Source organism: Chrysemys picta, chromosome 6, assembly GCF_011386835.1.
Source record: "Chrysemys picta bellii isolate R12L10 chromosome 6, ASM1138683v2, whole genome shotgun sequence".
Classification (NCBI taxonomy): Eukaryota; Metazoa; Chordata; order Testudines; family Emydidae; genus Chrysemys; species Chrysemys picta.
The window spans coordinates 94,921,354-94,947,588 of record NC_088796.1 but is presented as its reverse complement, the minus strand read 5'-3'; the positions used below and the strand labels follow the sequence as shown (position 1 = coordinate 94,947,588).

Sequence of the window (26,235 nt, the reverse complement as noted above, 5' to 3'; positions counted from 1 at the left end):
CTAAAGTAAGATGTATTTTGGATACCTGAATTTATGAATTAATAACAGCACCTGTGTGACAGCACCACCGTCTAGCGGAAGTATACTGCACTGACACACAAGGATTCATCTGTAATCTCTACCTCCCTGAGCCACCAGAGCTGGGGGGGTGGGGAAGGGGCGGGGGGGGGAATCACACTGGCATAGGGGAGTGATGAAAAACACCTGTGGCAATTGTTTGGTGAAACTCAAACCAATACAAAGAGGGAAGAACAATTCAGAATTATTTTGCCAGAAGGAAGACCTGACAAATGCAGGATGGTAGTGAGCATCAGCATACTGGGATCAGAAAGAACCTAGAAGGATGGCAATGGATCCAGACTTTAGAAAAATCGGGAAAAATAATCAGAAGAAGAGAGTGTCCAGTTTTGCAAGGAGAAGGGAATCAGGAAGGAGAGATGCTCCTAAAGTATTGTATTTTTGGTTGTAGTTAGGGAAAGATGCACAAAAAGTAGGAGGAGAATGAGATGGGTTTTGTCTTGTTTTAATGCATTTAATATATGCTCATGCAAAATAAATTCCTCACCCCTTGGTGTTCTTCTGGACTCTAAATTCTGACAGAGGTATCAAAAAACATTAAGGATGATTCATCACTATTTTACAGACAAACAATTTCTCTAAAGAACCAGAAGAATGCAATATCTGCCTGGTATTATCATGAATGAATTGAAAGTACTGTATGGCTGCATATGGATGGAGTTTAAAAATACTGTACTGGGGCCACATCACAACAGGAAGATACACTTCTACTTGGCTCCCTCAGCAATTGGTATCTAGCAAACTTAGAGTTAAATCTTACCAATAAAATTTATTTTTAAGACAATATTTAAGACTTCAGACAATCCTACAATGCCAAAGATTAAGAAGAAAGCCAGCTATTAAGATTTCATGTGAAATTGCCCACTGCTGAGATGAAGGATCTACCATCTTACTGTGAAGCAATTACTATTTCTGCTCCTGCTGAAAAGCAGACTAAATCAAAGAAAACCTGCCAAAACGTAATGCCTGTTTCCAAAATGTGCATGAGGCAATAGCCATTATGGATGGGGAAAATGGATTCCATCAACTTCAGAGTAGTGCAACTGGAAGCTGAACAGACAACAGTACTGAATTAGACCCTTCAGTACAGAAGCCAATACAAGATAAATGACCAAAAAAAATGACTTTTGGGGCTAAATTTTTAAACAGATCTCTCTACCTGGCTGTCACATGGAAATACTAGAAACTTATGGCCTTGAACTACAGTAGTTACCCACATGACAGATAGCATGTCACTCAGGGAAGAGGTTACAGAGTTGCCATGCCACACCCCCTTTCTTCTCTCAAGTGGATGGAAGGAGAGAGAATGGAGAGGAGGTGGGGGAGGGACATTGGCGCCACACCGCATCTCACTCTCAGGCATTGCAGCTTGCACAGTTGTGCAGGATATAGATGCAATACAGTACAGGGACTACTACAGATAGAATCTTTATTGAAAAACCATAATCCACTGCAATAAGAGAATACTGAAGAACCCCACCTATCAACTACAACAGTTACTACACCTCTACCCCAATATAACGCGACCCGATATAACACGAATTTGGATATAACGCGGTAAAGCAGCGCTCCGGGGGAGGGGGAGGTGGCTGCGTGCTCCGGCGGATCAAGGCAAGTTAATACAACGCGGTAAGATTTTTTTGGCTCCCGAGGACAGCGTTATATCGGGGTACAAGTGTATTTTTAAAGCAGGGATAAGGATAGAATCTTACGTGGAGTTAGATATGCAAGAAAGTGTCTTTAAAAAGTCATATTGTGTTCTTCCCTAGACCTAAATCCCAGTATTCAGACATAGAGAAGATTATTAGTACTAATTTAAGACCCCAATCCTGCAGCTGACTGTACACATTTGGTCCGAAGCACCTACACAAAGTCATTCGCAGGATCAGGGCTTATTACAATATTGAAAATATTGATGCTGTAATCATCTTTCTCCCCACCCAAAAAAACCTCAGGTAGGCATTCTAGAGAGAAATCTCTCTTCTGAAACAGTTAGCTGCAAGACTTAAAAAAAAAAAAAAATCCAAAACCCCCAACATTTTCAAGGTCAGCACTTGATATCTACTGGAAAATAAATTCTAACTAGATTATGACAGACATTGTTAAATCATATGTACATTTGATTCACATTCATATTTTATATATGTGAATAACCAACTTTTTTTATCTGTCAATTTTTATGACTGACAAGAAATATATTTTTGTATTAATTTGGCCCTTTTTTTTTTTTTTTTTAAATAGGGCTAAACAGCCTCCTCCTATGTAAACCCTTTTGAAGCTCTCCAAGGGAAGGAAGACTCAGCAAGGTTCCCCTCGTGGAATTTTCCCAAACTGTTTTAGAGGGAAGGCTTTCTCCTAACTTGCAAAATTAGCAGGATTTTATTCCTCCAGATCCTGCGATTCCACCTAAGGCACAGGGTCTTCCCACACATAGACTATCTGCTTTCATTCCAGCTCTCCAGTCTCTGATCCTTCCCCTAACTTCACCTTTCTTATCACCCTCTTAGGGTATGTCTTCACTACCCGCCGTATCGGCAGGTAGCAATCGATTTATCCGGGATCGATATATTGTGTCTCGTTAAGACGCGATATATCGATCCCCGAACGCGCTCACCGCCAACTCTGGAACTCCACCAGAGCGAGCGGCGGTAGCGCAGTCGACGGGGGAGCCGTGGCCATCGATCCCGCGCCGTCTGGACCCCAGGTAATTCGATCCAAGATACTTCGACTTCAGCTACGCTATTCGCATAGCTGAAGTTGCGTATCTTGGATCGACCCCCCCCACCCCTCCCGTGTAGACCAGCCCTTAGAATAGGGTTCTTAGCCAGAGAAGAACCACAGAAAAGTTAACATAATATCAGATGCATTAATTTTCCTACAGATTTGCTTTCAGACTTGCTTCCTTCCAACCAGAGATGCCCAATACTACAGAGGGCTTTTTGCAGGCCCGGGTGGAGCAGTGGTGACACAGACACAGGCATGCAGAGTGAGATCTCAGGGAAACAGTCAGGCTTGTAGATGTTTGATACTGATGTCAGGCACAAATGGCCTGAAAAAAATTCTATTACACAACTGGTCATAACATGCCCGAAACTGAAATAGAACTTTAAAGTTGGACTGCTTCCACCCATTGCCAAACTGAGGATAAACAGAAGATCTCACAGTTCTTGGACCAAAAGTATGGATTTATATTGCTTCCCATAACAAAAATAAGTGTCAATCTTTTGATTCCAATTATGGAATAACACTGTTTTCTACATGTAGATTGTTCATCTGAAGTTAGATATGCTATATTGATATAGTGAAGAGTTTTTAATCTTTAAGAATGTGTGCAGTTTCTCAGACTTATTTTAGGAGATGACAGCCATGTGAAGTAGCCTGTGTTAATATGTACTATTAAACTAGTTGATTCTTTAACATAAAGCAAAAAAGAATGTGAGCATAGTCTTCCCATGATGGTACAAGCACTTTAGTTGCTGCCCCCACATCTTCTGCTATTGATGCCAGTGAACATTCTCTGGCAACAAATCAAGGAGCACGCTCAGTTTTCACATGCCAAGAAAAGGCAGGGTGGGGGTAGAGTGGAAATCAATTACCAATCCCCAAAAGAGAACTACTAGCACAATCAGTAAAACAATATCAGTAGCTCTATGGCAATACTTACAAAATACTAATCCTGCAACTGTGTTATGACCATGAGAATTTAATTTGATTATCAGGAATTATTCTCTCTATGTGGTCCCCATTAATGTAATATATAACCCCTACACACACACATTTTTCCTCACAACATAGCAATAAAATAGGAAAACATTAATACCTCCCCCTTACAAATAGAGCACTGAAACAGAGATAATGAGGGTAAATTCCTGGCACCATTAAAGTCAATGGAATCTTTGCCATAGACTTTTGTGGAACCAGGATTTCATCCTAAGTGACTAGCCCAAGATCATACAGAAAGCGTATGACACAATCAGGCACAGAACTCATCTCTCTTAAGTTCCAGTCTGTTGCCTCAACCACCAGACCATCCTTTCTTCCCCAGAATAGAACAGTGCTCCTCAATCTTGAAGAGCACTGTCATCAAAGCGAGTCTTAAACACACCAAATAATATCATTATAAAATCTTGTGTTAAGGCAATATCACATCACAACCCCTAAATTGTAAATTAAATCAATCCAACCATAACAGAATTCTAAATTAAATCAACTGTAAAACAATGTTAGAATATCACAGCGAATATTCTATTACTCTCCCATTTGGAACAAATTATTTGTTTCCTCTACCACCTCCTTACTTTTTTGCTGATAGGAACACAGATGGAGTACTGCTGAACTACAGGCACAATTTAGACCTACCTAATTTACACACTCAGGCCCCGAACCCACAATGGAACTACTCACTTGCATAAAGATAAGCAAGTGTTTATAAGATCAGGGATTGGATTGGTTAATCTGACTTCAGAAAACAGATGTACTGATTCAAGTATAAACGATGAGGAGTCCTTGTGGCACCTTAGAGACTAACACATTTATTTGGGCATAAGCTTTCGTGGGTTAGAACCCACTTCATCAGATGCATGGAGTGGAAAATACAGTAACAGGTATAAATACACAGCACATGAAAAGATGGGAATTGCCATATCAAGTGGGAGGTAAGTCTAACGAGACAATTCAATTAACAGTAGGATACCAAGGGGTCAGTAGGTTTCCGGTATAGGGTGGTGTTTTTGTGACCATCGAATATTAGTACGGTAGTGTCTAGGAAGTGGATCTCTTGTGTGGACTGGTCCAGGCTTAGGTTGATGGTGGGTGGAAATAGTTGAAATCCTGGTGGAATTCCTCAAGGGCCTCCTTCCCATGGGTTCAGATGATGAAGATGTCATCAGTGTAGTGCAAGTAGAGTAGGGGCGTTAGGGGACAAGAGCTGAGGAAGCGTTGTTCTAAGTCAGCCATAAAAATGTTGGCATACTGTGAGGCCACGTGGGTATCCATAGCAGTCCCACTGACTTGAAAGTATAAATTGTCCCCAAATCCGAAATAGTTGTGGGTGAGGACAAAGTCACAAAGTTCAACCACCAGGTTTGCTGTGATAGTATCAGGGATGCTATTCCTGACGGCTTGAAGTACATCTTTGTGTGGAATGATCATGTAGAGAGCTTCTACATCCATAGTGGTTAGGATGGTGTTTTCTAGAAGATCACCAAAGGATTGTAGCTTCCTCAGGAAGTCAGTGGTGTCTCAAAGATAGCTCGGAGTGCTGGTAGTGTAGAGCCTGAGGAAAGAGTTTACATAGCCAGATAATCCTGCTGTCAGGGTGCCAATGCCTGAGATGATGGGGCATCCAGGATTCCCAGAATAAATGAACACAAATCTCGTATCAGGAATTATAACATTCAAAAACCAGTAGCAGAACACTAATCTCCCTGGTCACTCAATAACAGACCTAAAAATTCTTCAACAACAAAAATTCAAAAACAGACTCCAATGTGAAACTGCAGAACTGGAATTAATTTGCAAACTGAACACCATCAAATTAGTCCTGAATAAAGACTGGAAGTGGTTGGGTCATTACAAAACCTAATTTCCTCCATACTAATTTCCCCCTACTGTTACTCACACCTTCTTGACAACTGTTTGAAATGGGCCACTCTCGTTACCACTACAAAAGTGATTATTCCTCCCTTGGTATCCTACTGTTAATTGAATTGTCTCCTTAGACTGATCTTCCACTTGATATGGCAACTCCCATCTTTTCATGTGCTGTGTATTTATACCTGCTGCTGTATTTTTCACTCAATGCATCTGATGAAGGGGGGGTCTAGCCCATGAAAGCTTATGCCCAAATAAATTTGTTAGTCTCTAAGGTGCCACAAGGACTCCTCGTTGTTTTTGCTGATACAGACTAATACAGCTTCCACTCTGAAACCTGATTCAAGTATGTCGCTCAGTCAGCTGGTTTGACCCTTTTCCATCACTTTTATCATTTCTATCACCTCCTCAGCTTTGGCTCCCACATTTACATAGCACACAACCCATAATGAAAAATTTCTTTTCTGTACAAGTTAAAACAAAGATGCTTAATATATTTTCCTGTGTTTTTCACATAGAACTTTTTCATTAATACAGCCCTATATTTCTAAGAATTATGGCAACAGTGGTTCACAGCAGAATTCCTTCCTGCTTTTAGAAATCAGTTAATTAATTAAAAATGAGAAAATGATTAAAACTTAGCAGGATAATACCAAGCTGTGCAAATGCAGCTTTGCATTTAACAAGCATGGAGGACTGTACAGCATTATGAAAATTAATCTCAGGCTTCCAGCTGTTAAATTCCCTCTAAGGAAACACATATACTTTTACAATAAAACTGAAAACAGTTCAATTTGTTTGAAAAAAAAAAAAAAAGTTAAGACATTTTGAACCACAGCAGCAAAAAATCAACCTTCCCTCCACCCCAAAGAAAAACAACAAACAAAAACTTTGAGCAGTATTGTGGAGCATGAAATCCAAACATGCTTGCATTTATTTATTTATTTGTAATGGACAAGTTTAGCAAAAACATTTTTGTTGTCTTTGAAGTAATATAACAGTAGACTCAGTCTTTAACAGAAAAATGGTAGCATGCACTTATCTGTTAAAAACAAGGTAGAAAGAGAGTATACACTCAGAATCACAATAGTAATACCTGATCAAGTTTTGGCATAAACCTTTGCTACTGAAAAGTGATATTGCACAATGCAATCCATTTCATCTGCCGAAGCAAAACAATGATCTGAGCGAGGTTCTGCTCTCATTGAAATCAATGGTCAAACTTGCATTATCTTCAGTGAAAGCTAAACTAGGTCCTAACTGATAAAACATTAAACAATATTATTTATACAATCTCCAATTTCAAATGATATAAAAGGTTCCTGACTAAAATAAAGTGTTACATTCCATGTTAAATATATTAAATTATCATCCACCAACTGAATACTACTGAGTTTCTTTTTAAGAAAGAACATGATAAAAGAGGAGTAGAGCTAATGAAACTTTGTTACAAATAATAGTTGCTAAAAACTTAGGTCCCAATTCTGCAAGTTCCCCCATGTGGGCAGACTTCTTTAGCTGTGTGTTCATTCAGGCGGGAGTGGTAAGATAATTGTTCACCCTGATCCTGATTTTCTTCAAATGTATTTATCAGCAATCAAATCATTTGGACAAATAATTTTCATTTTATCAGTTATTCATTAACTGTTTGCTTTGCCTATTTGTTATTCATAGACTCAGACTATAAGGCCAGAAGGGACCACCATGGTCATCTATTCTGACCTCATTCATATTGCAGACCACTGAACCTCACCCACCCAGTCCTCCCTTGTAATAGATCTATAAACCTCTGGTTGAGTTACTGACATCCTCAAATAATGATTTAATTTAAAGACTTCAAGTTACAGAAAATCCACCATTTAATCTAGTTTAAACCAGCAAGTGACCTGTGCCCCAATGTGCAGAGGAAGGTAAAAAAAAGTCCAGGGCCTCTGCCATTCTGACCTGGAGAAAAATTCCTTTGTGATCCCAAATATAGTGATCATTTGGACCCTGAGCATGTCAACAAAACTCACCAGCCAGACACTTGGGAAAGAATACACTGTAGTAACTCAGAGTCCTTCCCCTTTAGTGTCTGAGCTCCTGCCGTTGGGGATATTTGCTACTAGCCGTTGCAGATGGGCCACAGGTATTGTAGACCGGGGTCGACAATCTTTCGCATGCTGCCCATCAGGGTAATCCGCTGGCGGGCCGCAAGGTGTTTTGTTTACCTTGACCGTCTGCAGGCACGGCCCCCGGCAGAATCACAGCCACTGGTAGCTGCGGGCGGGGGGGGGGGGGGGGAGCACGTGCCTGCGGACAGTCACCTTAAACAAAACACCTTTTGGCCCACCAGCGGATTACCCTGATGGGCCGTATGCCAAAGATTGTCTACAACGGGGGTTGGCAATCTGATTGTAGCATCCCCCCATAAATTTATCAAGCTCAGTCTCGAAACCAGTTGGGTATTTTGCCCCCGCTGCTCCCCTTGGAAGGCTGTCCCAAAACTTCACTCCTCTTATGGTTAGAAATCTTTGTCTAAATTCAAGTCTGAACTCTATGGCAAATTTATATACATTTGTTCTTGTGCCAATGTTGGCGTTTAAGTTAAATAACTCCTCTCCATCCCTGGTAAGTTGTGTGATTGGTGAACTAAGCCATTAGTGTTGTTTCTACACCTTCACGGTGGATTTAAAAAAAAATGTTTGTTTTTTTTTAATCGGATTTTTTTTTATTTAAACTGGATTTTTGGAATTCAAATTAACTACTTTTTTTTTTTAAATAAACCTATTTGAAACTGACAGCTTTTGTTAAAACCTAAACTTACTCTAATCTATTAAAATAATTTACATTAAATAAAAAATATTAAGCAGTATATTTGTTGTAGGGCTGCCAATTAACCGCAGTTAACTCACACGATTAACTCAAAAAAATTAATTGCGATTAATCACATTCTTAATCACACTGTTAAACAATAGAATACCAATTGAAATTTATTAAATATTTTGGATGTTTTTCTACATTTTCATATATATTGTATTCTGTGTTGTAACTGAAACCAAAGTGTATATTACTTTTGATTACAAATAAAATAATTGCACTGTAAAAATGATAAAAGAAATAGTATTTTTCAGTTCACCTCATACAAGTACTGTAGTGCAATTGCTTGTCGTGAAAATGCAACTTACAAATGTAGAATTTTTTTTTGTTACATAACTGCACTCAACAACCAAACAATGTAAAACTTTAGAGCCTACAAGTCCATTCAGTCCTACTTCTTGTTCAGCCAATCGCTAAGAGAAACAAGTTTGTTTACATTTACAGGAGATAATGCTGCCCTCTTCTTATTTATACTATCACCAGAAAGTGAGAACAGGCATTTGCATAGCACTTTTGTAGCCGGTATTGCAAGGTATTTACATGCCAGATTGCTAAACATTGGTGTGTCCCTTAATGCTTTGGCCACCATTCTAGAGGACATGCTTCCATGCTGATGAATCTTGTTAAAAAAAAAATGTGTTAAATAAATTTGTGCCTGCACTCCTTGGGGGAGAATTGTATGCCCCCTGCTCTGTTTTACCCGCATTATGCCATATATTTCATGTTCATAGCAGTCTTGGATGATGACCCAGCACATGTTGTTCCTTTTAAGAACACTTTCACTGCAGATTTCACAAAACGCAAAGAAAGTACCAATGTGAGATTTCTAAAGATAGCTACAGCACTCAACTCAGAGTTTAAAAATCTGAAGTGCCTTCCAAAATCTAAGAGTGATGAGGTGTGGAGCATGCTTTCAGAAGTCTCAAAAGAGCAACACTCCAATGTGGAAACTACAGAACATGAACCACCAAAAAAGAAAATCAACCTTCTGATGGTGGCATCTGACTCAGATAATGAAAATGAACATGCATCGGTCCGCACTGCTTTGGATTGTTATTGAGCAGAACCCGTCATCAGCACGGACCCATGTCCCCTGGCACGATGGTTGAAGCATGAAGGGACATATGAATCTTTAGTGCATCTGGCATGTAAATATCTTGTGATGCCAGCTACACCAGTGCCATGAGAACGCCTGTTCTCACTTTCAGGTGACCTTGTAAACAAGAAGCAGGCAGCATTATCTTCTGCAAATGTAAACAAACTTGTTTGTCTGAGCGATTGGCTGAAGTAGGACTGAGCAGGGGTGGCAGGTTTGTAGAAATTTTGGTGGTGCCCACCTGTCTAAGGCTCTGGGAGGGAGTTGGGATGGAGGGAGGAGAACTGGGGTGAAGGCCCTGGGCTGGGGCAGAAGATTGGGGTGCAGGATGGCTGAGAGGTTGGGCTCTGGGAGGGAGTTTGGGTGGGGGAGGGGGTCTGGGGTGCAGGCTCTGGGATGGAATTTGGGTGCTGGCTGCAGGCTTTGGGGGTGCGGAGGGGGTAGGGGTGCAGGCTCTGGGATGGAGTTTGGGTATAGGCTCTGGGCTTGGGCAAGGGGTGGGGGTACAGGAGGTGGTGAGGGGGTTTGAGGGAATGAGAGGGTGTGTGGGAAGGGGGTTGGGGTGCAGGCTCTGGGATGGAGTTTGGATGCTGGATGCAGCCTCCAGGTTAGGGCAGGGGGTGGATATGCAGGAGGGGTGAGAGGTGCAGGCTCTGGGAGGGAGTTTGGGGGCAGGCGGGGATGTGCGGGAAGGGGATGGGGGTGCAGGCTTTGGGATGGAGTTTGGCTGCTGTGTGCAGGCTCTGGGCTGGGACAGGGGCTGGGGGTGCAGGATGGGATGGGGTGCAGGCTCTGGGAGAGGGTGCAGAGGGAGGGAGTTTGGGGATGGGAGTGGAGGGGGAGTGCAGGCTCTGAGAAGGAGTTTGGGGCCGAAGGGGGGTGCAGGCTCTGGGAGGTGGTGCAGGCTCTGGGAGGGGGTGGAGGGGTGCAGCGCTTACCTGGGGCTCCTAGGCAGAGCAGGCCGGAAGTCTCCATGTGCTGCTACCCCCAGGCACAGCCCATGCAACTTCCCATTGGCTGCAGGGGCGCTTGGGGCGGGACACAGACCCACCCAGCCCAGGGGTTGCAGGGAGGGGCCAGCAGCTATGTGGAGTGAGCAGGCAGGAAACTGCTCAGCTCTGCTGCGCTGCCAGTGGTGAGTGGGGGCCCTGGGCTGTTTTAAATGGCCTGGGGGAAGTGCGGGCGGGGACAGGGCCGAGGGAGAGACCCATCCCCAAACATTGCTGGAGCTGGGCCCCAGGCCAGGAATATTCCTGGTGCCCAGGCACCACGGGCCCATAGGACTCACCATGGGACTGCGTGGACTTGCAGACTCTCAAATTTTGCATTGTTTTATTTTTAATGCAGGTTTTTTGTACATAATGATAAAGAGATTGCACTACAGTACTTGTATTAGGTGAATTGAAAAATAATATTTCTTTTGTTTTATTACAGTGCAAATACTTGTAATAAAAAATAAATATAAAGTGAGTACTGTACAATCTGTATTCTGTGTTGTAATTGAAATCAATATATTTGAAAATGTAGAAAACATCAAAAAATATTTAAATAAATGGTATTCTATCATTGTTTAACAGTGCGATTAATTTTTTTAATCGCTTGACTGCTGCTTAGAGGGAACGGGGGAAAGGCGTAGAGGAGCCTGCCTGACCAGGACAGGAGAAAGGCATCGGATATAGCGCCCCTTCCCAGGCCCCCCCTGGAGCAGAACCGTCCCCCGCCGTCTGAGGTAGTCCGCTACCACGGACATGCATTTTGTAAAAACCCTGTGGGCAGTGGACAGTCCAAACGGGAAGACCGTAAATTGGTAATGATTGTGTCCCACCACAAACTGGAGGAAGCACCCGTGCCCCTCGAATATGTGGATGTGGAAGTACGAGTCCTGCAGATTGAGGGCAGCGTACCACTCCGCGGGATCCAGGGAGGGGATGAAGGGGGCCAGTGAGACCATGCAGAATTTGAGCTTCACCATGTGCTGGTTTAGGCCCCGTAGGTCCAGTATGGGTCTGAGCCCCCCTTTAGCTTTCGGGATAAGGAAGTAACGGGAGTAGTACCCCTTCCCGTGAACTCCTCAGGAACCGCCTCTGTCGCTCCTACTTCCAGGAGCCGCCCCACCTCCTGCTCGAGCAGAGCTTCAGGAGGGACGGGGGCAAGGGTGGTTGGGCGGGGAGGAGGTAAACTGGAGGGTGTAACCCTAGGAGATGTTGTTGAGGACCCATCAGTCCGAGGTGATCCAAGACCATTCTGGGAGGAAAGCACATAACCGGTTGGAGAAGGGAAGCTTTATTGGGGTTGGATCCCTGACGGGGACCGGCGGGATGCCCCGAAGCATCCCGTCAAAACTGCCTGCTTGCCCTTAGAGGGTCCAGCCTATGAGGGCGTCTCTTATAGTCCTGCTGCTTCTTATGGGTGGCCTCGTACTTCAGGAGGGTGGCTAGGATAGAAGTCTGCTGCGGCTTAAATTTAGGTTTTGCCGGAGCCGGGACATATAGGCCCAGTGTCTGGAGGGTTGTGTGGGAGTCCTTCATGCCATGCAGCCTTGTATCTATTTCCTCTGCAGACAAGGGCTTTCCCATCAAACGGGAGGTCTTGCATGGAAGACTGCACCTCGCTGGACAGCCCAGAGAGTAAGAGCTATGACGCCCATCTCATGGACACTGCTGAGGCCATCGATCGCGTGGCCGTGTCCGCAGCATCTGAGGCAGCCTGTAGGGAAGCTCGAGCTGCCGTTGCCCCTTCCTCCACAAGCGCCCTGAACTTCTTCTTATCATGCTCCTGGAGGGAGTCCTCAAATTTGGGCAGGGAGCCCCACAGATTGAATTTGTATGTCCTGAAACCCAAGAGAGCCTGATGGTTCGCCACTCGTAACTGGAAGCTCGAAGACTAATACATTTTTCTTCCGAAAGAGTCCAGTCTCCGAGAGCCTTTGTTCTTTGGGGTCGGGGCTGGCTGAACTTGTTGTTCCCTGTGGTTGACCGACTTGACCACCAGGGAGTTGGGTGCCAGGTGGGTATATAGGTACTCATGCCCCTTAGCGGGTACGAAGTACTTTCGCTCAGCCTTTTTTGATATAGGGGCCAACGAGGGCATTGTTTGCCACAGGGCATTCGAAATCTTAGCCACCCCTTCATGGAGCGGCAAGGCCACCCTACCCGGTGCCGATGGGGACAGCATGTTAAACAAGGAGTCCACAGGCTCTTCCATCTCCTCTGCCTGGAGATGGAGGCTTGCTGCCACCCTCTTTAAGAGGTCTTGGTGGGCCCTAAAGTCCTCCTGCAGGATGGAGGGGGGCAGGGCCCCAATCGCCATCTCTGGATGGGGCGAAGAGGCCGGCGCGGTGCTCTCGGTGTCGGCTGGCACAGGAGGATCCACCCCCTGGTGGGACTCCGGGCACGGTGCCGAGGACCTGCGTCCCACCGACTCCTTCGTCGGGGGGTCTAGAGATGGATGCCGACGGAGCATCCAAAGTTCCAGCCACCAAGTGAGCTTCCACCGGGGCTACGTCGGAGGCCACGGTGCCCAGTAGTACCACTGGGCTGGCCATGACGCTTGGTGTCACTGCACTTGCTGTGGCACCGCCGGAGCCAACTGTCCAGGTTGATCCACGTGGACTCTGCCCCAACAGGACGCTGGGCGGTAATCAGCGTCGGGAAGGTTCCCTCGACTGAGACTGGTAGCGAGCCAGAGGCGACTGCAGAGATCCCAGCGGCGGCTTGCCTCTGGAGCACGGGGCTGACACCGGTGGGGCTGCGGACACTGGCATGGACATGACGTCCTGGGCCACTTGGAGGGCTTTGGGTGTGGAAGGCATCCGGACATCCAGAAAGACCTGTTCCAAAGAGGCCGGGCTACTCCGCTCTAAGTGAGTCTGAGGCCTGGGGCCCGATGGGGATCGAGGACTGCCCGACATGGGCAGTTGCAAGGAGGGAGTCTTGGTCCTCTCGGCATGTCCCGTGGACGGGAGCGGTGCTGAATGGTCGAAGGCACCAGCTGATCACCTGATACCGACACCGTGGTGCCCAGTACTGGCTCGGCGCGGCGTGCTAGGGTCAGGGTCAGCGCCAACTCCAACTCCATCAAAATGGCTCAGAGCGTAATGTCTCTTTCCCTTTTGGTCCAGGGCTTAAACGATTTGCAAATTTTGCACCTTTCGCTGATGTGGGTCTCTCCCAAAGAGCGCAAACAGTCTGTGTGTGGGTTGCTCCTTGGCACAGAACGCCGACAAGAACCACATGACTTAAATCCCGGGCTCAGGGCATGCCCCAGCCCAGGCTCACTGACTAACTAAACCAGCTGACTAACTACAGGTACTAAACGAACGAACAGTTCTGGGAACGAGATAGAGCAAAGCTGGAGCAGAGCAGTTCCGACGCACCTTCACTGGCGGCAAGAAGGAACTGAGGGTGGAGGGAGCGCGCAGCTCCCCTTAAACCGCGCGAGGCAGATGCCACTCCAGCGGCCGCGGGGGGCGCTCTCCCCCTACGGGTACTGCTAGGGGAAAAACCTCTGGCACCGGTGCACATGGCGAGCACGCACACCCACTGTGGAATACACATGAGCAATCACTGGAAGAAGAAGTTAACAAACACCAATTTTAGTGCAAAGGCAATATTTAGTTGCATATCATTATGTTTCAATAGTTACCAACTAAGAAGAATCAATCTTTTTTTAGGAAAATAACTAAAAAGTACAAATGTAAAATGATTAAAACTGATTATTTAAATCAAGGTTTCCTGATTGCTGATTTAAATCATGATTAAAATTGGTGATTTAGATTGCTTTCATTTAAGTCAATCCACCCTGCTCACCATTTTTTAAAAAGAACAAATAGCAAATAATGAATACAGTACATAGAAATCTTTCAGGATTCACAAACATTTTCCAATGGTATGAATACATGGCAGCTATCCAAAAACTCTCAAACAACATATCACACCACAAAACATAGCTAAATTAACTTTTTTATTAATAAATATTATTATGAATCATGGAGGAGGACTGGTTACTATCTGACAAACTCTATCATATAGGTATTTATAATAGGGTTAAATGTAGATGGAGTAGCAGCTCAGGAAATCAGTAAGGTCAAAATACTCAAAATCGGATGCATAAAGCTAGCAACCTAAACTAAACTGGCCTGATTTTCAGGAGGTGCTCATCAATCACAGTTCCCAAATTAAGTAAATGAAAGTGCTGCAGGTGCTTGGCACGTCTAGAAAAAAAAAATCAGGCCAAATTAATTAGATCCCTAACTTTATGTATCTAGGTCTGTATATGTTGGCCTAAAGATTTTTAGTATAAGAAAACCATGGCTGTGTCTATTCCAATGGTGCTTTTACAGTAGTGTACCAACTGTGATCATGGAAAGTGAACTAAGTAGTACCTAACTCCACATAGCCATATTTAATTTCCTTTTAGGGAGGAGAGGCACAAAGAACAGAGCAGGGAAAATGAGGGGCAAAAATACTTTCATTAAAATCTCTTCTAATAACATGCTACTTCTACTATACAAAAATGAACATATTCTGATTGCTTCATGTTCCATTTTCAGCTTTATTAAACACATGGAATGTCTAAATATTTTAACCGAGAATCCAAAATACATACCTTCTCTTTGATTTTTATATCCAAATTCCTCCACTGCTTTTCAACTTCTTGGATTTGCTGTGTCATTGGAGACTTTGCTTGTTGTAGTTTTTTTAATTCTTCCTTTGCATGGTCACGGTTTTGTTTCACCTCCTCATGCTGTTGGCGAACGTTTTCATATTCCTTGCAAGAGTTTCAAGCAAAACAATGAAAGCCTTTTACCTTCTGTGTTTAACTGGATACACATATTATGCCCCTGCAGCGCTCATGTTTAATTCAACAAGAATCATGCAAGAAGTCTGTTTTACAGTGATGGAGTTCCAGTAATGGTTCAATTAACTTGCTAGGTATCGATCAGCTTGACCCTGAGATACAATGACCCACCTATTTCCTGCTGATCAAAAGCATGCAATGGCATTTGAATAATTTTGCTTTAAAAATATGAGTGTAAACATCCAATTATTTTGTGAATATCCTGGCGTGTGTGTGTGTGTCCTGGACAATACTGAACTTGGGAAGTTTGTCCTGGTTTTGGTATAGCCCACCAGTTGACAACATCAACCCACCATTCCACTGCAACTCCCAACACCAGGATGAACTTGGAAACTCTACTGGTATCTACAGGACCCTGAAATGTGAGTTCAAGAGCACAAGTCTGAGGTACTCCAAACTCTGGGGCATGCGAAAAACAGAAATGCTCATATTAGGATTTCAGACTATTATCTATTGTTTTTGCTTTCTGTGTTGCTGCCTTTTCCCACCTGGATATTAATTTTTCTACTTGTGAACAGAGAACATTTTTGTACTGCTGCCCAAGTTACTTTGAAACATTCTTTGTCAACCCTTTCCAAAATGGTCAGTCTCAGAAGAGCAACTTAATCCCCAGGTGACACTGACAGATAAACAGTTTGCTCTCCAGTTACTGTAGTTCAAGATTATTGCAGGGACAGATTAAAAGTCTTGGGATGCATCTCACAATGCCACATCCTTGCTGGAAATATCTAGAAAGCCTTGGCCTATGAACAATGCAGTATCAAATGTTGAGACCCGAAGGGTATATAAAGGAGCCATGGGCCTGCCCTGCCCCTCAGTTTCTTTCACTATTTCAAAGTCCACTAGGAAGGCTCAGAAATAGTTGGGAACGAGGACTGATCATGTCAATTAATCTACACAAGCTAGCACCTCCAAGTTATTCAGTTATAGGTGAATAACTATTGCTTTTTCAAATATTTTCTAAAGAGATCTATTCTCTGTGAATCTGATTAGCAAAGATTCTTGTAAAGGTGGGTAGGAGGTCCTAACTAAACAAACAAACATTATTCTACCAAGTTGAGTGTGAGAGCTTAAGATAAATCTAGAATGACATATATATGTATGAACAAAGACCAAGTCACAGCTCTACAGATGCCAAGTATGGGGATGTTTCTAAGAGAAACTGTGGAGATTACAAATAAGCAATGGAATGTACGTTATAACTTTTGGGAATCATAACCCTCACAAGATCGTAACACTTTGTATCTATATATACACTCTCTACGTAGGTAATTTTAAACTATAAAGAATCGGTAGGACTACTTGATGGGTTTATTTCCACTAAAGGTAGTAGCAAAATGCTCTATTTACACCTAGGCTATGTAGTAAAGCTTTCCCCAGTAATTAATGTAGTTTTGGGAGGGAAAAAGGCGGAAAATCAAACAGGTGGTTAATAAAGGGATATCAGAGTAGATCCATAGATTTCAAGACCGGGAGGGGCCATTATGATCATCTAGTCTGATCTCCTGCATAACAAAGGTCATAGTAATACCTGTACTGCACCCAATAATGTGTGGTTTACCTAAACCATGTCTTTTCTAAAAGACATCCAAGCTTTCCCCTCTTTCCCCCCAACAGCATTGCAGTGAGAACTCATGTTCAGTTAGTTATGAATAATGACTGCCAGGTCATTTTCAAAGTCACTGACTTCCAACATAGTCCAGCAATCTGTAAGTATCTAAACTACCTTAGATAATAATTTGGACCATGTACAAAATCACCAGTGTATCTTCATAGAGAAACTTGATAAAATGAAATAACAGTCAAATAAACCGAGTTCAGCCTGATACTTGAGAGGGTTTTTTGTGTCAAAAGAATCAAATATCATCAGAATAGTAGCAGATGTTGGGTTAATCTGGTTTTGGGCTGCCCGAACAGGGAATCTCTTACATTTTGCAGCACGTTTGTCTAGTAGAGTGCTTACAAATCTGCATCAGTATCAGCTGCACCTCCAAAACATACTAATGATTCTGTCCTGTTAAGATTTCAAAATCCAAAAAGGTAGTTGCAAGGATTTTAGTCCAGGTGTAGCATGCTGTCATTTTCTGTGAAAGAAGAGTGGGAATTGGTGAAGAGGATTGGAGAAGATGGAAGAAGAGGATGGAAGCTCCAGGTTAGCCCCCAATTGGACTTATTGGTACTGGATATACCAGAAGCACTTTTTCTCCATCCTCTCCAATTTTCCGTTATTCTCGGGATCAGCGGTATTGGAGTTAAGGCATAAAGAAAAGAAAGGATGAGAGGGGAAATAATGTCTCTCTCTTTCGAAGACAGTGTGTGGCATCCTCTTTCATTACCAATAGATCTATTTGTGGGATTTTCCCCATCTGAGAAACAAGGAACAAAGCACTTTTTACTTTCAAGACCATTTGTGCTAGAAGGTGAAATTTCTGCTGAGATTGTAGACTAATGTACTCTATATGCCTCACAGGCCAACAGTGTTAAGAACATGATTTTTGAATGCACTACTGCCTCAAGGAATAGCTTTATTACAAAAAGCAGATCTGGCTCCACCCTGGTAGATCATACAATTCATCTTCATGCTACTGCCTGCTAAATATTTGTATTACTTGATCCCGTACTTGACGGATAACAGACTTGAGAGCCTACGAAACCACTTGTCCCAGTACAATGGTATGTAACCTGGCATCTGCCAAGTTACAGAATTTTAATTGTGACTTAATTAAGTGAGCACTCCAACTCCAATGGTAGAGACACCTATTGCCATTACTATACTGGGATTCAGTGGTTGGAAAGGTTCGCGTCTTCTCTGTTCAAATCCACTATGCAAGTGAGTTCAGTGTTCTAGCAGGTAGGGGTCAGGCTGACTGCTTCTTGTCCACCTTCAGACCCAAATGTTCAGGATGGCAAAAATGTGGTCAATGCTTTCTACAAAGCTCTCGGGAAAATTTAAGTGTGCAGGTGTGTCTCAGCTGTGTGAATCTACAAAGACATTACTCAAAGAACCATTTGTTTCCAAATGTAAAAATCAATTCAGAAATGTGTGTTATGACAAACATTAATTAGTTTTCCCCTTAGTCTCTATTGATTAGCCTTCAAAGTTCTGTCCCAATAACAGTGATGTCAATGCTCTTTCCTGATTAACTGTGCACAGCCTGTAGCTGTCCTGTTTAAACAGATACTTTTTACTCCTTAACCGAGTAATCCCCTACCACTACAGGAGAAATTCACTTCATCCACAGAAAAGAAAAGGACAAAGTTCATTCTCCACTGCCAGGTTGGAAAGCTATAGCCCATGTCCCCCAATAGCTGTCCTTTCATAGCATTTGTACTGTGGGTTGGTGCACCTGAGTCACATAACTATGAATCCCGTTGCCCTTCCTCAAGTCTACTCATCAATGGCTGGCATGGAGGCTTCTTCCTTAATGTACAGGGGCTTCTCTGTGGTTGCTACACCTGCAACTCCCCTCATGCAGCGCCACTACACAGCTAACCTACCGTAGAGGGCCAGGCTTTCTGCACCCTCTGTGAATTTCAGTCAGTGTGAATGAGATCCAAACATTTGCCACATATACTTCATTAATTTAAGCCCATGAAGGAAACTTTAATCAATGGCATGAAAGCAGAGTAAATATAATAATGACATAATGCCTCAAAATACTAAACAACCCCAGCTTAATTGATGGCTTTGATTCTCCAATTCTGAGTCAGTTTTGAAATATCACATTTTGTAATTCAAAATAATTCAGACTCTTGTGGACATAAGAAGATGGTTATTAAAGCAAGCCAAAATGATTTACCTTTAACCGAGCAAGTCTCTTATTTATTTTGATTTCTTTAAAGCACTTATCTCCAGCTCTAGGCGCTTGTATGACAAAACATTTTGTGAAACTCACTGCAAGGCTTACTTCTGAAGCAACAAAAAGACCCATCATTCATTATGCTGTAGGGCACAAGGTGATCAGCTGCTTGGAAATACCACCAACCCATAATACAGTACTGAACGATTGGTCTAGCAGAGGGAGTCACTCTGCCTTCCTTTTAAAGCATGAAGTACAAGCCATTGCTAGAAGCAATAGGTGCAACTAGGCAAAAGCTACGTGAGGCCAGGGGTAGAACATAATGTTTCAGGACAATTATATACTTTCTGTAATGTTGGTAGTGCTTGGGCTATTCTGGGTTGGAAAAAAATTATTTCACTGCATAGTAACTCTCTCTTTTTAAAAAGATGGCGGGTTTATAATAGTTTTTCAGAAAAATTGGAAAAAAAAAAAAACTTACCACCCACGGTCTTTTTCTCTCAAGCATCTCTATTAAATCTAGATGACGCTTGCGTTCATAGTATCTCTCCACATCTTGTTTATACCGTTCATTTCTTTGCTTCATTTTCTCCAAGAAATTAGTTTTCTCTTGCAATGAATTCTGTCAGAAAATATATTTTACACTATTTATTTTGCTCTACTAAAATAACTAAATACAAAGGGGTATGCAGAAATTATGAAAAGTATATCAACGAGAAGAAATTAAGGATTAGACAGAAGTTTCAGAACAGTAGCTTTTTGTGTTTTAATTGCAACTGAATTTCATTTTTCAAAAAAGGGAGAGTCAAACCACTAGTTATAGCCATCAGTACTGGAAGATGCAGGACAACTTTTCCCACATCATGGAAACTCAAGTTTGATATAGGTAATGAGATGCAAGGCGGGTGAGCCAATATCTTTTATTGGACCAAGTTCTGTTGGTGAAAGAGAGACGCTTTCGAGACTACAAACTCAAAAGCATGTCTCTTTCACCACCAGAACCTGGTTCAATAGAAGATATTACCTCGCCCACTTTGTTTCTCTAATATCCCGGGATCAACATGGCTACAACAATGCAAATAACAACAGGTAGCAAGAGTAATTCAAACACAACCTAATCTTTAAAAAACAAACATTTTCTGATCAAACATATTATTCTCTACTGGTCAACAGGAGAGGGGGGAAACTATTTTTCATTACTGCATTATACATTTTGTTCTTTCTTGAATTAATTCTTTACTGAACAAAATATCTCTACTTTCACTAATTAGAAGAGATATTTTATAACTATTAGTTTTGCACCTCTTTATAATTCCTTTATCTCTCTTGCTTAGTTAGATTAACAGGTTATCACAGAGACTATAAAGATATTATATGGCAAACAAAGTGACATTTAATTATTAGCTTGGTATCTCCATAGTACAGGGGTCGGCAACGTTTGGCACGCAGCTCACCAGGATAAGCACCCTGGCGGGCCGGGCCAGTTTATTTACCTGCTGACGTGGCAGGTTCGGCCAATCGCGGCCCCCACTCGCCGCGGTTCGCCGTCCCGGGCCAATGGGGGCGGTGAGAAGCGGCGCGGGCGAGGGATGTGCTGGCCGTGGCTTCCCTCCGCCCCCATTGGCCCAGGACGGCGAACCTCGCCAGTGGGGGCCGCGATCGGCTGAACCTGCCGCGTCAGCAGGTAAATAAATGGCCCGGCCCGCTAGGGTGCTTACCCTGGCGAGCCACGTGCCAAACGCTGCCGACCCCTGCCGTAGTACCTAGTCAATGTCACTGTTTGTCATATAATATTCTACCCCTTAAGTTAGGAGCTGTGTGCATGCCCCCGTTCAGCCCCATTTCCCTAACCATTATTATTCTTTATAACTGGAAAATAAATTATGTTAACATACTAAACTTTATTCATAGGACAGGCAGAGATGAGATAGAGTACTGTTAATTGTTAAGCATTAATGGGTGTAATTAATTAGTTGTTTGATCTACAGACAATGGCATAAGTGATTGAAGCTGTGGCTGTACTAATGAGATGGCAGAGGCTTCATGTGCACCCATTTTTTCCCTTTGAGTTTTCAGATTTCCCCCAAATCAATAATGTTCTGGACACTTATGCCTAGAACATTCCCGGAAATTTTGGACGTAATTTGATGTGGCGTTCAAACATTAATTGTATTACATACAGAAGACAAATGCCACTGAATTGAGTTTAAGGCCTTTGCAAGCTTGGCCAGTTAACTCTACATTGACACTCTCTTCCCTGGCCAGAAGCCCAACTTTTAAATAGGAATTCTTCCTTATTATGTCATTGTACAAGTGAGCATAAAGTCAGAAAAACAATTACTCCTGTAAAAGCATCACATTGTACAAAACTACCTGACATCTACTTATTATTGATCATAGTTAAAAACAAAAAGAAACTGGAAAGTCTATGAAAATCCCTCCTACCACTGTCCCTCTATTATGTAGGTACTTACCTCAAGTTCTCTCTCTCTCTCTCTGAAGTTTTTTAGTTCACAGTGGAATTGGTACATTTCTGGTGGGCCAACTGATTTCTCTGTAGCTTCAAGAAGCTCAGTCTTGGACAGTTTTGCAAATTCCCCAACTTTGTCCTGCAAAGCAGAAACCAAAAACCAATGTCGTCACAGGTCTGTTATAATATTGCAAAAAAGTAATATTTTATTGCAATATATTGGCCTATCTCAAGCTAATATGCACGTACAACATAGAATTACATGTCAGACAGCTTTGGAAGTTAGTCAATAAATTATTATTAAATGTGCACCTCAGTTATGCATTACAGCCAGCCCTGTAACTCCGTTATAGTTAGCATATGATCTATTCATAGTTCTCCTGGCTGAAAAATCTAATTGTTATCAAATTTTGTCCATGGCTTTCTGGGAATCACTTTGAACACTTCTCCAAACAAAAATAAAAACACCCTGGAAAACCTAAGTGCTCAAAATTTCACTCTGCCACATTCACAGAATTTGTTCTAAGGTCATTTTCCTACACTGAAAAACTGATTTTAAAAAAAGATTAGCTACTGCATTAATAAACATAGTTTAAACACCACCTGATTAAAATATGTCAGCCAGCATGTTTTAAAATGACACTTTTTACCCCTAGTCTAGAGAGCGTCTAATTAAATTTGTCTGTTCTCAAGTTCAGACATGCTAGGAGGCTAACTACCTACATGATGGAGCTCTCTGCTACTTTTCTTTTCCCAAACATACCCAGGTTCCTCTTGGCTTTGTTCTGAGAATGTATCATATATTTAAAGATACTTAATACTTTAGATTATTTTTCATCCATAGACTCAAGGCACTTTCCAAACTAGGAAAAATATCATGACCCCCAATTCAATGAGATACGGGGGGGAAAAGTAATTTGCCCAAGATCACATAACAAGCCTAGTGCAGGCCTCCAGCCTCCTAAACTTGATCCCTATCCATTGGACCATGCCATCTCCAACACATGCTCCCTTATAATGGAAGATTAACTAATTTGACAAAATTAGTGAGCCTTAAAACATTATGCATGCCATACACACCCGCACACACACACAAATATTAAAAATAATTCATGATTCAATGGTTAAAATTGGGGTTTTTTGTTTGTTTGTTTGTTTTTTAACCCTTTTTGGCCTTCCAAAGAGCTACCTCCAGTCCCTCTACTAAAACGTCACAATCCCCTTCTCCCTCCCTCCCCCCCAAAAGCAGTACTCAATTTGTATCTGTTATTGTCTCTCCTACCTGAGGAAGAAACTGGCACAGATTGCCCACTTGGATATTTAAGGCTGCAATCTGCTCCTCTACTATTTTCAGGGTTGAAGGCTTTTTATTGACAAACCACACTGATGCATTGTTTGCTACATGAATCTCACGTTTGATAACGAGATTTTTAGGAGTCTTAAACCTGATTAATAGAAAAAAGAGATGTTAAGTGTTTACACTTTTAGCAACTTTGGAAATATACATGAAGGGTACGTCCAGAGTACCCGCCGAATCAGCGGGTAGTAATCGATCTATCAGGGATCGATATATTGCGTCTCATCTAGACACGATATATCGATCCCCAAACGCGCTCCCGTCGACTCCGGAACTCCACCAGGGCGAGCAGCGGTAGCGGAGTCAACGGGGGAGTCGCAGCCGTGAGGACCCGAGGTAAGTCAAAATAAGATACGTCGACTTCAGCTACACTATTCCCGTAGCTGAAGTTGCGTATCGAACTTCAACCCCCCGGTCCCCACCCCCACCCCAGTGTAGACCAGCCCACAGACTGCACTGGTAACACATCTTGTTGCTTTAAGTAAAAAAGCTCCAAACTTTCTGATGGTAATGACTATCACTAGCAAGTGAATAATAGGTTTCAAATGTTAATACAAAATTACTGGATACTAGAGATATTCAAATTCAGGAATGTAATAGGAACTTCTGCATATTATCTAATGGTACAAGGTGACGAGTTCATCCTACAAGCCATTACTCACAAAAATACTCCTTGCTCACATGACTAGACCCATTAGTTCCTGAAAAATCTTCACTCAACTGAAGCCAATGAGATTATTCATGTGAGTATACTACTCATGTGAATATATCAGTATAATTGTTTCAAAAACATGTGTGAACAGTAGCAATATTTAACAAGTTCTAAAGTAACTGTAGTAAATAGATTTTTAAAAAACACACATAGCTATAGTTTAAAACATCTGAAATGTCTCTGTTACTGCATAGTACAGATTTAGATGTGTATGTATATTCCATTTATATTGTACTCATTCCTGAGGAAAACAATCTTGTAGTACTAAACTAACAAGTATTACTTTTTTATTTTCTGTTTAAAACACTAAAAGTACAGTATACCAGATACCTCACAAATAAATATGCAAACAAGATCCCTGTACTGAAATGCTTACCATCTAATTAGCAAAACATGGGGGATGAGATGTATCAGCAAGCAAATAAGCAGTGAAGTCAGCATTCGATCTTGAAATTGCCATTAATTTGGTTTAGTTTATTTTTCTAATGTCTATTCAGTTCTTTAAAAGGAGAGAATTAGGTTTATAAGGTCTTTTGGAAGAAGTTTATTTTAAGCAGGGACTTAAAGGAACAGAGCTTGAAAGAAAAGATGGGGTTCCAAGCATGAGGGGCTGCATGGAAAGCAGCACTAAGATGTGAGTGGGATAAGGATGTGAATACCTTTATCGTGAAGCCTATGCCTTCCTTATAAATGTCTACCATGTCATTAATGATATTCCATTACAGTCACAGTCAAGAATGCTTCACCACTATATACACGATGATCTTGATATTAGTTATGATTATAGAGTCAAATGCACCCAAGCTGGCACAGAGGGGTACACATTTCAAGTTCTAAAGGGCATTAGGTGTCCCATCAGTAAGTAGTCCCATATTTGGTCACTTCCTCACTCTAATCCTTCATCTGAAAACTTCCCTATTATTTAAACAAACTATTGAATTAGATTTGGACTTCTGCAGCTAACACAGCTAATGGTCTCCATAGACCATTAGACCCTCTCCATACTTCAAGTGAGATATGATTGGGTTACTTAATTTATCTCTTTTGACCTGCCTTACTACTTCCCAGAGAACAGTGTGACCTGGAGACCCATTGCAGCACCAACTGCCCCAGACTGTCTCACTTTGGCCCTTTTCACAAGACTGAATGCCCAATGATCTAGCTTTATATTTGGGAGCCAAATCCCATCTTATCTTGATCACTGTATTGACAGGGCTCATGCAAGATCTGTCCTCTGTCCCACTTCTTATCAAAACAGCATCTTTAAATACTATGCTGAGATTCACAAAAGGTTATATGCTGTTAATGTGTAACACAGGTAGTATCTTTATTAGGCTGATCTTTTCTATGAGAGAGTAGAAAATTCAAAAAAGATTCAGGGCTAGATTTTTAGATGTGCTCAGCACCCACAACTGGGATCAGGATTTCAAAAGAGTGTGGCTCCCATTTAGGCATCTAAATGAATTGGCCAGGTTTCCTAACAGGCTTAGCCCTGGGTGTTGTCAAATTTTCAGAAAAGTTCCTCCATGGGTGGTGAGCATTTGAGAACTCGGTCAGCCACTTCATTTGGGTGCTAAATGGGAACTAAACAAGTTTTGAAAATGTGAGCCTGGAAAAGCATTAGGGGGATCTCTTCAAGGCTTGTAGGCATCCTTTGACTTTGGCAGTATAGCCAATGTGTGTCCAAGATCACCCCTTCATTACGTGTTTGGAAAATCCTCTCCCCTCCATTAAGTAAAAGGTTATCCTTGGCCACAAAGGTGGTCTAAGTAACCCATTTTTGCAGAATTTAAGTTATTTTGAAGATCTAGCCATTGAAGCTGATCATTGCCCTAGTTAACTTCAGAAAGCTATCTTCACAAGTCCCACAAACAGTATTAGTATTCTGCTGCTGCTTACAACCTTGCTGAACAGAATGACCAAATTTGTTAATGGTTCAGAAATTACTATTAAGATTCCTGGAGGAGAGTAATGAAATTGTCAAGAATCACTTTTACTCTGCTACTTGGGAGCACTAAGAGCAAGCACCCTAGCTATTTGGGATAAGGGTAGGGTGGAAGAGAGGACTCAAAGAAACTGAAGAGCTAGTCTGCACTCCCCGCACTATGCCCCCACAACAGCCTGGAAGCTCTGGGTGAAGGAAGATAATTCCTTCTCCCTTGCAGCCTACAAGGGTAGATACAGCATGGAGAAAAATGAAGGAATTCCAACTGATCAGAAACTCCTAGCCACAGACAGATGTGAAAGGTGGAGTTCCACCATCTTTGATTTTTCCTACACTTTTGTTAAATGAAGAACATTACAGAAATGTATGACTTTCACAGAGTAAACTGGATATCATCTACATAAGATACTATTCTGGACTCCAGTGATCCTATTCATCCTTTCTCTGATATTTCACTTTGTGCTCTA

General features: G+C 42.3%; 1 protein-coding gene across 1 annotated transcript in view; it reads right to left on the bottom strand.

The window, feature by feature from the left end:
* Window positions 1-26,235, bottom strand: part of SMC5 (structural maintenance of chromosomes 5) — a 79,207-nt gene that overhangs the window by 41,416 nt on the left and 11,556 nt on the right. Inside the window, 4 exon segments of the mRNA XM_005297775.4 lie at window positions 15,233-15,394; window positions 19,766-19,906; window positions 21,759-21,893; window positions 23,037-23,199. Of these exon segments, the coding sequence (XP_005297832.3) occupies window positions 15,233-15,394; window positions 19,766-19,906; window positions 21,759-21,893; window positions 23,037-23,199 (601 nt within the window).